Here is a 14,747-nt window from a genome sequence, read left to right on the forward strand (position 1 = left end):
CATTAATCTATGGTAGGTAATACTGGAGACGGACTGGAACTAGTAATATAGTAGATAATCTATGTTATAGTCCGTGATAGTCACAGATTAATAGGGATATCAGTATATTATGTAATACTACATTATAGTGATCTGTGGCAATTACTGGTCTGTGATCTGTGGTAATCACTACCCAGAGCCGTAAAAAAGAATTAAAAAAAAAGTAATCACTACGTTATATTTTAAGGTTATCTCTCGCGGTGATTTTTATTACTGGTCGGTGGTGGTCGGTGGCGATCACAGTCTTTTATCCACTGCGATTTATATTTTCCGATGAGCTTAGTTTTGAATTAGAAAGATGAGTGATATATATCAGATATCACCTTGGTATGATACAGAAGAATGGAATCGAGTATATAATGATATATTTGGGGTAAGGTCAACTCTTACTACAAAAAGAAATGCTCTTGACCGGCTCTTTATTTGGAAAGCACGGTGTCCTTCTTTACCTTCTGGCATTGAAGCTACAATGAGTTTGCTAAATGTGAACATCCAGGACCAAGGCCAGCACTACGATATATGTAACGATCATGTACTTCGCTTAGCGTATTCTTCTGCATTAATGCGGTTTGTAAATCATATGTTTGATAAGGAAACTAAGAAAGGTCTTAGCTTGTTTCAAGCTGCAAGCACTTTTGGGGTCCCAGAATGGATTATAGAATTACGTCACAACACTGCACACAGTAATATAGTTCCCCACATTGACTTATTAAGAGAAGCATCTGTTATAAGTTTCGACTGGCTACAGAAAAATTATTGGGATAAACATAAATCATGCATTAGTGACTTTATCGTAGGCAATGTGTACATTGAAACAGAAATTGAAAAAAAGATAACATTGCTAATGAACTTTTGTGTTTCACTAAGTATTTGTTCACATCCCATATACAATATTAAAAATTTAGCTGAAATAAACGATATTAATTTGAGAGAATCTTTAGTTAATGATGCTAGAGAAGTATGCGAAGACCTTGATTTCACAAATTTAAAAATCATTTCAATAGATACTCTACAAAACATACTTAACATTCAGGCTAAGAAGATACTGATTGATGAAGCTGCCTCTAGTTATGTTAACAAAGCACTATTGTCAAATGAATCTGCATTTGTTTCCCTAGAAATATTGAAATCTCTAGACTATATTGGTTATACTACTGATAAACCATTAAATACAGAATATGTACAATGTTTCACTGGACTTTTGAGTTTCCTTTTTACATATGACTTATTGAAAGATTTTGTATTGGAGCTTATCAAAGTAACACAGAGTGAACATGAAAACGGTGTTAAATGTAAACTTGCAGCTAAATGGGTATCTGTTATATTAAAAGCTTTAAGAAACAATCAACAATTTATGGAAAAGATATATAAGTAAGTATAGGTACTTACTATTTGCTTTAAAGTTTTTTTATTATCTTATACCTACAATCTGCTCTCCTACACATCTGTGTAGTCTTTCTAGCCTTGAAAACTACAATTAGTTATGTTTTGAGTTTTATATTAAAACATTTATACTTACTCACTTTTTTGCTGAAATTATGAGAGGTGCATGCTGATCCCAGCATGCACCTCTAATTTTTTCAGGTTATGTTTGTTTTAAGCATTTAAATATCCCTTGCTTTAAGGGTAAAGGAAAACAACGCGAGGAAACCCGCATGCCTGAGAGTTCTCCATAATTCTGAGGAGACATGAGCTCAGTAGTGAGCCGGTGATAGGTGATCATGAAGAATGATATTATAATGCTTTTTATTAATTACAGGGCTGATACTGATATAATGTCAAAGGATGAAAAAGAACTAAAAAGTTTATACTATCACTGGTATCCTAACGATAAGAAGAGAACTTTATTTTTGAATTTGCACAAGTCAGTACCAAGAGAGTTTACCAATATTAATTTCATCCGGCCAATAATATCAACTTACAATCCCTATCTAGCGCTATTTATCAGAGATCTTTTAAACCTAGTACGACCTCAACTATCTGATTCTGTTAAGACAAAAATATGTCAACTTGCAAAAGTTATTGCATCACCGGAAAAATTCCCAGTTATGTCTTCAAAAATATATACATCAGATGATCTTGATCCAGCAAATAATTTAGATGCTAAAAATGAATCTAAGCAATATGAAGATGTAAAAATTATAGACGTCCAAATGGAGAGCAAAGAGAAAGTTGAAAAAGATGGAAGTAAGCTAAAGTTTGGAGTATGGCAATTGGCCTCTAAAAATGCTGCTTGGGCCACCTGTCCAATAGGACAACTCCCTTGGACTCAACTAACTATTGAACCTATGGAAACTCAGTGATTTGATTATAGAAATAGAAATTAAAGCCAGTTAGTTATCCACAGCAATTGTTTATTTTTTATCATAATTTGTATACAGTATAATAATATTTTGGTTACATTTTATTAAAATTATTATATTGACACATTATAGGACTTCTAAAAGTAGATTGATTAATATACATGTAATTAGTATATTACAAATCTCTTAAGAGGAAGATAACTCAACTGTTATTATAAAATTAAAAAAATGTGTTTTGAAAAATATTGGTCCTTAGCAATTACAAAATATTCTTGACCTTAATGAACTGCTATTTTTTATTACTGTTGTAATTTTAACAAACATTGAAATATCAAATCAAGTAATATCTTAACCAATATCAGTAACTTTTTCACATTTTGAAATCAGAAGATTCCCAATAATAAAAACAAAAGTTTAAAATCACATTTATAATTCAAAATTGTTTTTAACAATTCAAGTAGGTACACAAATCATAATTTTCAAAACCTAAAATTCGTATAACTAAACATCAGGCACCAGTTCAAAATTTTCAACACCATGAATCATAAAATATGAATATCCTAAAAACTAATTAACTTAAAACAAACTATCAGTATCAGTATGTATAACACAGCAGTAACTAAGTAGTTACACTTCTAATATTTACAGAACTTTACAAGGATTTTATTTTATCTACAAAGACTTGTTACTTTTAAAATACTAAAACAGGAGCCACATTGAACATTTATCAAAAACCTACCACATGTATATTAAACTAATGTAAAGCATAAAAGTTATGTAGGGATGTGGAATTAAAACTTTAAAGGTATATATTCTATATAAAATATTGTTTTCAGAGATTTTAGCTGTATGCCGCTAATGAATACTTTGATTCTAAAAATCTGCAATACACATTCAATAAGAGTTAACATTTAGTAAAAGACAACAATTTCTAAACATTTATTAGACATAATAATATGAACTGCTGCTTGTTGAAAGCAAATAAGTTGAAGGCACAGAAAGTACAGTAATTACTGTGACACAACCCCCAATAAAAACAAATATTTTTGAATTTATTACTCGCTAAAATATATTCAGCATCTCAGTGAAAATATTAATTTAGATAAGTAGCACAGTTTTCATACCATTTTTTTGTGTATGACCTTAAATATAACATTAAATTATAATTTGAGATTCAAACGAACGTCGCGATATAAAATGGCCTCCACTTTGTAAGACTGTAATTAAAAAATGAGTTCGCAAATCACAATTAATATCAAGCAGTAACTTAATTCTAAAAGTATGTTTAGTACATAAATTACATGTCACAGAGATATTCGTTGTTTAAACATGTATAATAAGTAATAACTAATTAATTAAAAGCAGACGAAATGTTTGTGACTTAACAATAATTCAAATAGCTTAACAATAGACAGTCTTTTAGAATATGAAACGAATAAAATACAAGCAAGAACACTAAAAAGCTCAAATTTTTCTAGAGTAACAGTGCGGTTCATGATATCGACAAAAAGCATCAAAAACGCTGTCTAAAAAACTTTCATCCTATTTCAATAGACAAAGTTTTAGTGACGTTATTTGATATTTATCAGCATTGCTATCCTAGAAAACTAGAACTTAACTGATGCATCACGTGATAAAATGTTTCTAACATTTAATTCTATAGACAAAATGTATATTTAAATATACTAGATTTTACAAAATAGGTGTTAGTACAGTACTGTAAATATCCATGGCTTTGTATTGTTGCTATGGCAACTTGCATGTAGATAATTATATTGTATATTAGGAATAAAATTAATGGCAGTTTCCCCGAATATAAGAGACCGTCAGTTGGCTAAAAGTAATGTAAATGTAGGGTGTTATTCGGATTCCGTACCCGAAGAGACCCAACGGGACCCTATTGCTAAGCCTTCGCTGTCCGTCCGTCTGTTAGAGGGCTGTATCTCGTGAACCGTAATAGGTAGAGAGTTGAAATTTTCACAGAATGCCACTTTAACAACAAAATAATGAAAATTTTTAAAAAAATTGTACGATGATACAGAACCCTTCGTGTGCGAGTCCGACCTGCACTTGACCGATTTTTATAAACTTAAAATCACTGTATCTCAAATGTTAAAATATTTTCTTTTTAACACAATTATAATAATCACAATAAACTGGATTTCCGCGTATACCAAGACGATTAAGTACAAATCCTCTTTCACAGACATTAATTTGGTGCTAGTGGGCTGGAGCTGATTCCGATTTTTGAATTTCCAAATAATGTGGCTAATTCCGTTGTACACGAACTCTAAACTAAACTAAAATAGCACGTCTAAATCTATTGCTATCCCTTTCATAATGTTGCTTGCGGAAAAGGATAGCACTAGATTTAGACCCGATAATTTAGTTTAATTTAGAGATTGTGTACAAGAGAATCGGCCCCAATGTATATCTAAGGAATCGTTTTAACAATTTGTTGTATTGGAAATCTAAAATTGTCTCATTAAGTTCATGCGGTGCTTTGTCATTTTTAGATGCATTGCTTTCTCCAGCAAGTTTATTTGGAATACAATGACAGAAAACATGCTCTTTTGTGATTGGTTGGTCACTCAAAATGGTTAACACCCACTAACTTTTTGTCTTTGTCTTTGAATTACGTATTACGTGAACGAGAGAGCCCTATATTAACTTCTCTCCGTGGATAGAGAATAATTTAAAATGGCTAAAATAAATTAAATACTATCTAAAGTGACACTACATATTTTTAATTAATTCTTGCATTTTTTTCTCCAGCCAAGGTATAGTACGCGACAGGACGACAATCGGGGTGGGGACGTCCCGCACACCCGCCTCATACCCCGATTGCTGTCTCGACCTTCGCGACCTGTCGCGTATTATAGTTTCAGCCAGGGGTGGAAATAAAATACATAAATAATATTGCTTTAGATGTATAGTTAGTAGTCTTATAGGTCTTATTTCACAAACCACCGAACAACTTTTTTAGCTTGTACTGGCGGAGAACTGCCAGTACAAAAAGTGCTAAATAGATTTTATTGCCAAAAGAAAATTTTCACATGAAGCAGCTAATTCTGTTGCACACAATTTCTAAACTAAACTGAAATTACTGGTCTAAATATATTGCTATCTCTTTCATAACTCTCCCTACGGAAAAGGATACCACTAGTTTTAGATCTGACAAATTAGTTAAGTTTAGCGATTGTGTACAACAGAATTAACCACAATATCATGTTATGACGAATTAGTTTTGCGTTTTTATTAGGCTTTTTTTTTAAATTTAAATATGGACAATAGTTTAAAAGCAATAAAATTCACCTTTTAATATTTATTTTCAGTATAACCGTATGGCAAGACTTTCATTTTAAAAAAGGTTCAAAAATTACGTCAAATACCTATAAAATATTTGAATGAATTTATCAATGGTTGATGTGCCCGTAAATCATTTTTACGGTTAAATGAACGTAGTATCATGATGAAATATACTTCTCTCATTCTAACAACAGCTAAAAAGCCATTAGGGGAATAGTGTCGCTATACCACTAATAGCACACTAATTAAAACAATAAACCTTTCCTGTTTTGTTCGATTTTTTTTTTAATGTTGTGTTTTTCCAAATGTTTATAGTAATAAAAAAAATATAGTCATGTATAATGACAGTTTCGATTGAATTGTAGCCCTAGTAGTTTCTTATTTCTACAGCGTAGTCTCTAGTAAACTCCCACTCTATTCCCCTTCTAATATTAGTCATTTGCGGAGAATTTAGCCAACTTTATATAACCACCAAAAAGATTTACAGGCACTCAATTGTTGTTTATAAATTCAATATTTTTATTTATCGAATTTTTGGTTTTAGTCAACTACGGATCTATAGCCCTAGCATATTGGACAAAACGAATCTCACGCGGAATTTTATGGTTGGGCTCCACTATCAGGATTCGGCAAATGAGACCTGAGATCGTGAAATTGTGTGGCCGGTGGCATCTCGTCCACACAATCGCGTTAACCCGAATGAATAGTTGGCGCGAATATAGGTTTATAAAAAATCTCGCGCGAACTTTTTTCCCCCGGGATATATCTATTATACAACTATGCGCTGTCACAGAAAACACAATGTCGCGTGACCGGCAGGCTGATTTGCCAAAGTTATTTAAAAATTAGCCAAACACAAAACATTCGCCGTATCCCGAATAGTGTGGCCAGTTGATTTGCCGAATACCGAATCATATTTGCCAGAGCTCGAATCATTTGCCGAAATCATTAGCGGAGCCGTAAAAAATTAACTAACTCATTACAAATCACTATTAAAGGTTAAGGTACTGTGTTGTGGTGTGTCTTGATTCGACAGTCTTCAGTTATTTACCTCGTAAGTGTTGACCGGAGTAGTTTCTTCGCGGGAGACGGGGCGGTGGTGTAAGGGCGGGTCTACACCATGATGGGGTCGTCAGACGACAGCTGGCGGTGCAGCAGGCGTTGGGAGCGCAGCGAGGACGCGCCGCTGAGGTCATCGGTGCTGCCGAACTCGCCGTCGTGGTCTGTGGTTGATAGTAAATCGTCGTCTGATGTCGCCCTGGATTGGTCAAATATGCTTGGTTGTAACGGGCGGTGCCTTTCTTTAACGATATTCATTAACTAACAGAGTAGATAGGATCAGAGCGTCGAAACACTTCAGTGTTAAATTAACATGGACCCTGATCGCCTCGTTCGTTAGTTTTTGGAAGTCTGTTAAAAACTCAAATTCGTCCATATATCTATAGTCAGCGACACCTAGCGAAATTAAACTGAATTTTTGATTTTAAATCAAGGACTTTTAGATCCATTTTACTCTGACGTCTAGTTGTGATAATGCATACCTAGCAATCGATTACGATTGTCAAGCAACGTCGGAAATTGGATGGTTGATCGATATAGAGATCCTTTGGCCTTTTCGTTTTCTTCGCGTTTTGGAAAGCATGTTAAACCGTCTATTCCGGTTCACTAATATCTGATAACTGTAAAACCTAAGATTCGTAATCTCATCCTCGTAGTTGAATTGTGTGTCATTAGTAGTCATTGGTAGATCCATTTGTCAATTCAAAAGTACCTACTCATAAAAGTTTATTTGAATAAAAAATATTTCTATTCTATTCTAAAATAAAAGATCTGAGAACCCACTGCATTATAACAAGTTTTCTATCATTACGGGAGTACTGAAAAGGAGTCATGACCCTCAACAATGAGGCAGAGAGAGAGAGTGTGTGTGAGAGAGAGAGATAATAACACTACACTTGTGTACCTGACGAGCGTGGGCAGATTGGAGGTGATGATGGCCTTCTCCTTCTCGATCTCGTGGATGTGCCCCTCGAGGATCTGCTCCTCGGGGCGCGGGCGCAGACTGTGCGCGCGGATGATGTCCAGGCGGTCCGACGCCGTGGCGCTCGCTTCGTCCAGCGTCGCGATCTCCGCCAACGCGCCGCGCGTCTGAACAACATTTACATCATTAATCTTTGGTCGAACCCCGTATTCAGTGGAAAGCGGATCGCTCGCGTTGGATGCGTCCACGAACAAGGGTAATCGTGGGTATACTAATGAACGTGGGTAATCGCGTACATACATTCACTATTCACGCTACGCGGAATTCGTCAATTTGACCGCTTTATGCAAGCTTTTTCTCGAGGTAAAAATAAAATATGCAGTCTGCATTTGAACTACAAGCCAACTAAAAATGCATTTCGGAAGCTGTTTTATTGCAGTTCTAGTTCTATCCACACAGAGCAAACTGCACGCGGACTGTACAACTATAGTACGCGACAGTTCGAGATGACAATCCGGGGTATGAGGCGGGGGGACACCCAGCACACCCACACGTCACCCGCGCTAACCCACACCAGTTTAGCGCGGAGGCTGTCCGGGTGTACGGGACGTCCCCACCCCGATCTGCAACTGCAATTTTACAGTTGGCTTTTTTTTTTTTTTTATTCAGATACAAGTTAGCCCTTGACTGCAATCTCACCTGGTCTTGTTGGCTTGCAGTCCAAATGCTAAATCCTAAAGTTGTAGGGGCCATTGAAAACATTTTACTCGGTTTCCAGTAACCTACACAACCCGAATTTACGGGGCTGTAACATTGGAGGTAACCTGCCAAGATGCAACACTGCTTTTTAGTTTAAGACCTCGGACCACAGTTCACGACAGTTAGAGAACTTGAAATAAAACGTCGAGGCTTCGACGTCATTGGCAAGTGTCAAATGTTAGTAAATTTGACGCAGGTAGCCCTAAAGTAGCCCTAATTTTCTTGGATTTTACTTCACCATAGCCTAATATTTGACGTATCGTCGATTCAGGATCAAACCGAGAAATCCCTCACTTTAGTTCACTCTGCTTGGGCTTGGCAGTTTCAGTCGAGACCTTTTTGTGTTAATTGAATACTGAATTTCGATAAAACCAGTACCCTTATTATAAATGCGAAAGTGTGTTTGTTTGTTGGTTTATTGGTTTGTTGGTTTGTCCTTCAATCACGTCGCAACGGATCGACTTGGTTTTTTGCATGGGTATAGTAGAAAACCTTGAGAGTGACTAGTGAGATAGACTACTTTTTATCCCGTAAAATCAGAGTTCCCCCGGGATTTGATATGATTACTAAATCCACGCGGACGAAGTCTCGGGCATCCTCTAGTCTTGTATAAAGTTACAGTAAAGCTAATTTTATTAAATTTAAAAAAAAAAATGTCGTATACTCACAAGGTGCTGGAATGGTGACCTCGCACCGGAAGACGCAGCGTTGGAAGACCCCCCACTAGGTGGACGGACGACATCAGACGAGTCGCAGTGAGCCGCTGGATCCAGGCGGCTCAAGACCGTAGCGTGTGGAAGTCCCTACAAGAGACCTATGTCCAGCAGTGAACGTCTATTGGTTGATGATGATGATGATACTCACATTACTCAGCTTGTCGATCAGTATGGCTTCGAGGCAGGCGGTCTGCCGCGCGATGTCGTGCAGGGAATCCTGCGCGGGCTGCACCTTGTGCGTTCGCAAAATGCACGGCGCGAATACTATGGCCAGCGCGTTCGGACCCATCCTGAAACAGGTGCGTGTTATCAATATCTCAATACCTCATACAGTACTACAGCCGGAAGTAATGTACATCGACCTTTAGAAGGAGATAACAGATTTGTAGACCATTGTCTCAGTCGTTGAGACCGACCAAACGTCATATATGTATGAGTGACAGAGACAACGCTCTACAAAGCCGAAATGTCTTTCTAAAGGCCGATGTACATTACTTTTGGCCGCGTACTGTAGCTTTAGTTTTAAGTTCGCGTAAAAAATTATCACCACTATATCATCTTACAAATCCTACAACCAGCCATTAAAAATGTTTTTTTTAAAAGAATATTAGCCATGTTAAATGACTAATATTCCCCTTTCCTCTCCAACTAAGCGTCAAGCTTGTGCTAGGAGTAGGTACGACAATAGTGCAACGGGCGGGGTTTGAACCGTCGACCTTTCGGTTTTCAGTCCACTCCTTTACCAGTTGAGCTATTGAGGCTCTAAAATGTATTACCTATTTTGAATAAAATATTTGACTTTGACTTTGACTTTACCGACAGTTCTTAGTTTTAACTATGTGTATCAAAAAATGTGTTGATAAACACGACGAAAATATTTTTGAAGCAAATTCCAATTATTTGAACAACACTATATGGGCCTGTACTAAAACTATTTTATTTTATTTCTATTTATTTAACAAAGTTGCGTGGAAGCAACTGGCTTAACTTTCTCCAATACAATATAGTGTAGTAAAATTGTTACATTGCCGGAACTTTTCAGTAATATCTGCTTTGCGAGCCGATGGTAGATAAGAGACACTAGTTGTCCTACACGAAATAAATTCATAATTTCTAATTTATTTATTTCCTATGAAATTTTTGCGTTATGTGTATTGGCTTTCTAGCTGTTCACAGGAACACGAAAGGACAATCGAAAAGAGTAATTTATTATCTATTTTGAATAAATCATTTGACTTTGACTTTCTTGACTCCAATTACATCGTTGTTCGTGCGATTAAAATGTTAAGAGTGTAAATGCTGTAAATTCGTCAATTTGGTCTAAAAACTGACGCGATTGGATCAAGTCTGTGGAATTCAACAAAAAAATAATATGCATTCAGATACGTTGTGTATCACAACGAAATTTTATATAAATGTGGATTATGTACCCAGCTTCATGTTTCTGCAATTACCTGTTGTGATGTTCTCCTAACGCCACCCTCGCCAGGTGGAATATCAGTCTTTCAACCAGATCGTAATTAGCCTTCGGTAGCTTCTTCAATATTGTAAAGATACTGGATACTCGTTCCTGAAAAAAATGTGTACGGGCTTTTTAATGGTTTGTTAGGATGTCTAAATAAAAAAGTAAAAAGTGTAGTGTTCATGTACTCCTAAAAAATAAAATAAAAAATACTAAAAAAACCCCGAAAGTGCAACCGCCTGATGTCAACTGCTGCTGTTATATTATGCAAAAGATCGCATCAAAATAGATTCAGTTTATGAAGATTTTTCTCAACAGACGAGACACACAAACAACCTCTCACCCTAAACACATAAATCTCCGTTCTATCGTGGGTATATAATATATATATAATATTCTCTCTCTCTATAATACTCATAATATTAATAATCATTGCGCGGATATTTTCGCGAACACATATTTTACGTCTGTAAGTAAACTCAACATGTAATTTTTCTACTAAAATAATCCATACTAATATTATAAATGCGAAAGTGTATCTGTCTGTCCGTCTGTCTGTCTGTCTGCTAGGTTTTCACGGCCCAACAGTTCAACCGATTTTGATGAAATTTGGTACAGGGTTAGCTTACACCCCGGGGAAGGACATAGGCTACTTTTTATCCCGGAAAATTAAAGAGTTCCTACAGGATTTAAAAAAAACCTAAATCCACGCGGACAAAGTCGCGGGCATCATCTAGTATGAAATAAATATACCTAAATGAATGGAACGTACCTGCGGGTCGGTTATCTCAGCGGCGAGTATGAAGTCGTCGTAGAGGTCGAAGGTGAGTAGTGGTTCGGGCAGTTCGCGGAAGAAGGACTTGAGCACGGAGGCACGGACATGCACCGCGTATGAGTCCAGTCGGTCCACGCCCTCTTCGGGCCGCTCGTCCAATAGCCGACGCAGCTCGCGCACCTACACACACATTTTTAATTGGTTTAGTTTTTAAGCAGATTGAAAATAAATATGCGGCTATTCAACATCTGTCTGCTACAGATGCTCGATTACTTCGGTCACATCCAATCCAATCCATCAGCCTGTTTGCGTCCACTGCTGGACATAGGCCTTTCCAAGAGCGCGCCACCAAACACGGTCCTCCGCCTTCCTCATCCATCCGCTCCCCACCACCTTCTTCAGGTCATCGGTTCAGCGGGCTGGAGGTCGTCCCACACTGCGCTTACCGGTACGCGGTCTCCACTCCAGAACACGTCTGGCCCATCGGCCGTCGGTTCTGCGACAGACATGACCTGCCCATTGCCACTTCAGCTTGCTAATCCTTTGAGTCGGTCACAAAGCTAGGATAAACAAAAGGATCGAGAAACTCATGGTCATTGGTAACATCGGGGGAGAGACTGAAGTCGTAACCCGAAACATTGGTATGACCAGATAAAAGAAGCGATCGATACACACTTCCACGTGTGTTGCGTGGTGTGCGTGTGCGCGCGCATGTGTGTGTGTGTGTGTGTTTTGTATGTGGTACTAGCAGTTGCCCGCGACTTCTTTTGCGTAAATTTTCTGGTTTCTCATGAGATCAAAAAAATTCCTCTTGCTATAAAAAAATTCGCTTAGAAAAAAAAAAAACAATTGATCGGAAACGCAAGGTAGTTGGCGTTAGGTGGTTCTCAAAGCATACCTTCGAACTAAGTCCGCTCTTCCTGTAAAGCCCTTCGATGTAGAGTCCAGTCATTTCGATGGTCGTGAAGAGTCTATCCACCACTAGTGGGATATTACCTTCTCCGGTCGGAAGCTCACTTAACGGTATGCCGAATACCTGCAAAAAACAAACAGATATTAGTTTTTCTAGGGTACAACTGACAGACAAATATTATATTACGTAAATATTAAGGCCGGTCGCATATATCAGGTATTACCTGTCAGCATAGACTTATAGTCAGAAAAATTTGTCTCACTCTCTCTACGAACATCTGACTGTCTCATTGAGATAATCGTAATTTGTCCATTGCAATAAAAAAATAACTGTATCAAGTACGTTACCTTTCCTCGTTTAAGGACGCCGAATTGTTCTCGACCTCCCGCGTCCACAGCACCCACTATGGCGGCCGATGACGACCCAGAGTCCGACCGACACATTGTGTTTACCTGAGTGCATTTGAAAAATATATTAACATTGAATTTAAAAAAAAAAAATTATTGTATCATTTACAATTTTTCGTGATTTGTAGTATTTAAAAGTTTATATCACAGGAATCGAGACAGGAAATCATTTTTGTAGAAATATACAGAAAAATTTGAAAAACAAAAGACAAGTTAACGGTCGACTAGAGCACTTCTGGGAGTTCAGTCAAAAGAAACAGCAAACACACCAGAGACTAGCACTTTTTGATTTTTATAGGCTATCTACCAAACATATTTTTCAAATGGAAGTCTACTTGTTCAAAAGATACCGTATTCTGCACTTTTTCGTCGGTGACAGATGCACCTATAATCAATGTACAACTGAAGGCGGCTATCTCCACGGGCGAGGGAATCGCAACGAGTCTGACCAACTATCGTCGGCGATAGTATCGCCCTGTGGATATTGGTCTATAAGAGTTGTATCGAATTTGGTGGCACAGCGAGACCATCGCCGCGATTCTCTCGTCCGTGGCGATGGCGACTAAGAGACGACGAAGTCACCTAACTGACAAAAAAGTTACATACCTTCATATAACACTTCTTATGTGACGCCAGCCTACACGTCTGGCAAATGAGCGAGCGTTCGATAGGCCACATGAAGAAGGTCTTGCATATCTCGCACTCGGTAGGGATGTTGATCATACACAGGATGAATGTGTGCCCTTTGTACTGGATCGGGTCGTCCACCTGGAAACGGAGGGACAACTAACCAGACGAATAAGTAGGGCATGCACTAGCGTGTTGGGTACAGTACTACCACTTCTATAAGTTACACCGATGTACCTGCGCAGAAATCTTATTTTTCAACGGTGCGGAAATATCTCAGTCAATCATGGCGCGTTGGTTGTTGCCTACGCGCCATGTTTTGTACGCGCGAATTATATGAGCGAGATAGCACGAGTCTCGGTTGTTCTTGTGTTTAAAATCCAAACGTCATGCAATATAGGTCTGTATTTCGTTGGTGTACATTCTTATAAAAGTAGTACTGTACCTTTTTTTATTAAGTGATATACAAGTCAATGTTTGGATGCTTTTTATGTGCTCAAGGACTACTCAGAGATAGTTCCTCTTTGAGTAAGTCTAATTTGAAAGTATTCAGTCCCAATTAGATAATTTAGGAATTAGAGTGACAAATATTTGTTTCAAGGAATCCTAAGCCTTAAACTAGGAAAGCCCAAATCTTAAGGGCCCAGTGTCTTCCCAATTCTAAAATCAAGTATTTTTTTATAATTTTGATTATTCAGTAGATTTACATTCTCTATCCAGGGAATCCTAGTTTGGAAGCCAGGAACTTTGCTTGGTACTACCATGGTTTACTTTATATTTCCCTCGTAAATTTTTTTGAAAATAAATATTGATTAAAGATATATTTTCCATTTAAAATTGGAATTAAGTGCTCTATATAAACAAATAACGAGTGCATGGTATAAAAACGATACTTACTTTTCTCTTCTTATCCTTTTTTCTCTTAGTCCTCCCCTTATCAGTCTCGTGTTGGCTCATGAACTCATCCATGAACCCTCTAAAGGCATTGACTCCCATCGTGATGGATAGAGTCGAGCCTTCCCTCGCACACACCGTCTCCATCACGTGAAGGAAGTTTCCGATCAGATCTTTGTACTTGAGCGCTGAACCTCTAGTCTCGACTACGCTGTATGTTGCTACTAGGTTGTCTTTGAACTCTCTTAGCGCATGTTTGAATACCCTGTCCACCTAATAACATACAACAAATATTAAAATTGTTACTTAAAGGCAAATTGGTATAAAATAAACAGTTAACAGAACCTTCTTTAGAATTGCAAGAACACATTCTGAACAACAATCATATTCTATGATACTGTTAAAGTTAGTATGTAACTAGCCATTCACTGAGTGTGAGCGCAACTAAATTCTAGAGGAGGTATTCACATCTTTTTCTTACCAATGTAATCAGAAGAGGACAGACAAACCTAATTTAATTTAGAACTGTCAAACCTCATGACTTAAGCTGCCAGTCGCAAGC

The 14,747-nt window shown here is 37.4% G+C and overlaps 2 protein-coding genes across 11 annotated transcripts in view; one reads left to right on the plus strand and one right to left on the minus strand.

The window, feature by feature from the left end:
• LOC117990120 (uncharacterized) overlaps positions 1–2,385 on the plus strand; it is a 147,619-nt gene extending 145,234 nt beyond the window's left edge. Inside the window, exons 2-3 of one of the 3 annotated variants that reach the window (XM_069504293.1) lie at positions 318–1,410; positions 1,799–2,385. In XM_069504293.1, the coding sequence (XP_069360394.1) occupies positions 338–1,410; positions 1,799–2,342 (1,617 nt within the window). In that variant the 5' untranslated portion in view covers positions 318–337 and the 3' untranslated portion in view covers positions 2,343–2,385. Of the gene's footprint in view, positions 1–245; positions 1,411–1,798 lie in introns of those variants that run through there. The other 2 variants (XM_069504294.1, XM_034977571.2) reach the window with 2 other exon arrangements.
• Positions 2,386–4,455: 2,070 nt separating this feature from the next.
• Positions 4,456–14,747, minus strand: part of LOC117990118 (unconventional myosin-IXa-like) — a 49,258-nt gene continuing 38,966 nt past the window's right edge. For 4 of the 8 annotated variants that reach the window (XM_069504271.1, XM_069504268.1, XM_069504270.1 and 1 more), the window contains 9 exons: positions 14,189–14,458; positions 13,271–13,450; positions 12,605–12,709; positions 12,243–12,380; positions 11,342–11,524; positions 10,562–10,677; positions 9,256–9,397; positions 7,615–7,799; positions 4,456–6,909 (listed from right to left, as the gene is read on the minus strand). In XM_069504271.1, coding sequence (XP_069360372.1) covers positions 6,765–6,909; positions 7,615–7,799; positions 9,256–9,397; positions 10,562–10,677; positions 11,342–11,524; positions 12,243–12,380; positions 12,605–12,709; positions 13,271–13,450; positions 14,189–14,458 — 1,464 coding nt within the window. In that variant the 3' untranslated portion in view covers positions 4,456–6,764. The remainder of the gene's footprint in view (positions 6,910–7,614; positions 7,800–9,255; positions 9,398–10,561; positions 10,678–11,341; positions 11,525–12,242; positions 12,381–12,604; positions 12,710–13,270; positions 13,451–14,188; positions 14,459–14,747) is intronic. The other 4 variants (XM_069504273.1, XM_069504272.1, XM_034977568.2 and 1 more) reach the window with 2 other exon arrangements.

The sequence above is a fragment of the Maniola hyperantus genome, chromosome 17 (genome assembly GCF_902806685.2).
Source record: "Maniola hyperantus chromosome 17, iAphHyp1.2, whole genome shotgun sequence".
In the NCBI taxonomy this organism is placed as follows: Eukaryota; Metazoa; Arthropoda; class Insecta; order Lepidoptera; family Nymphalidae; genus Maniola; species Maniola hyperantus.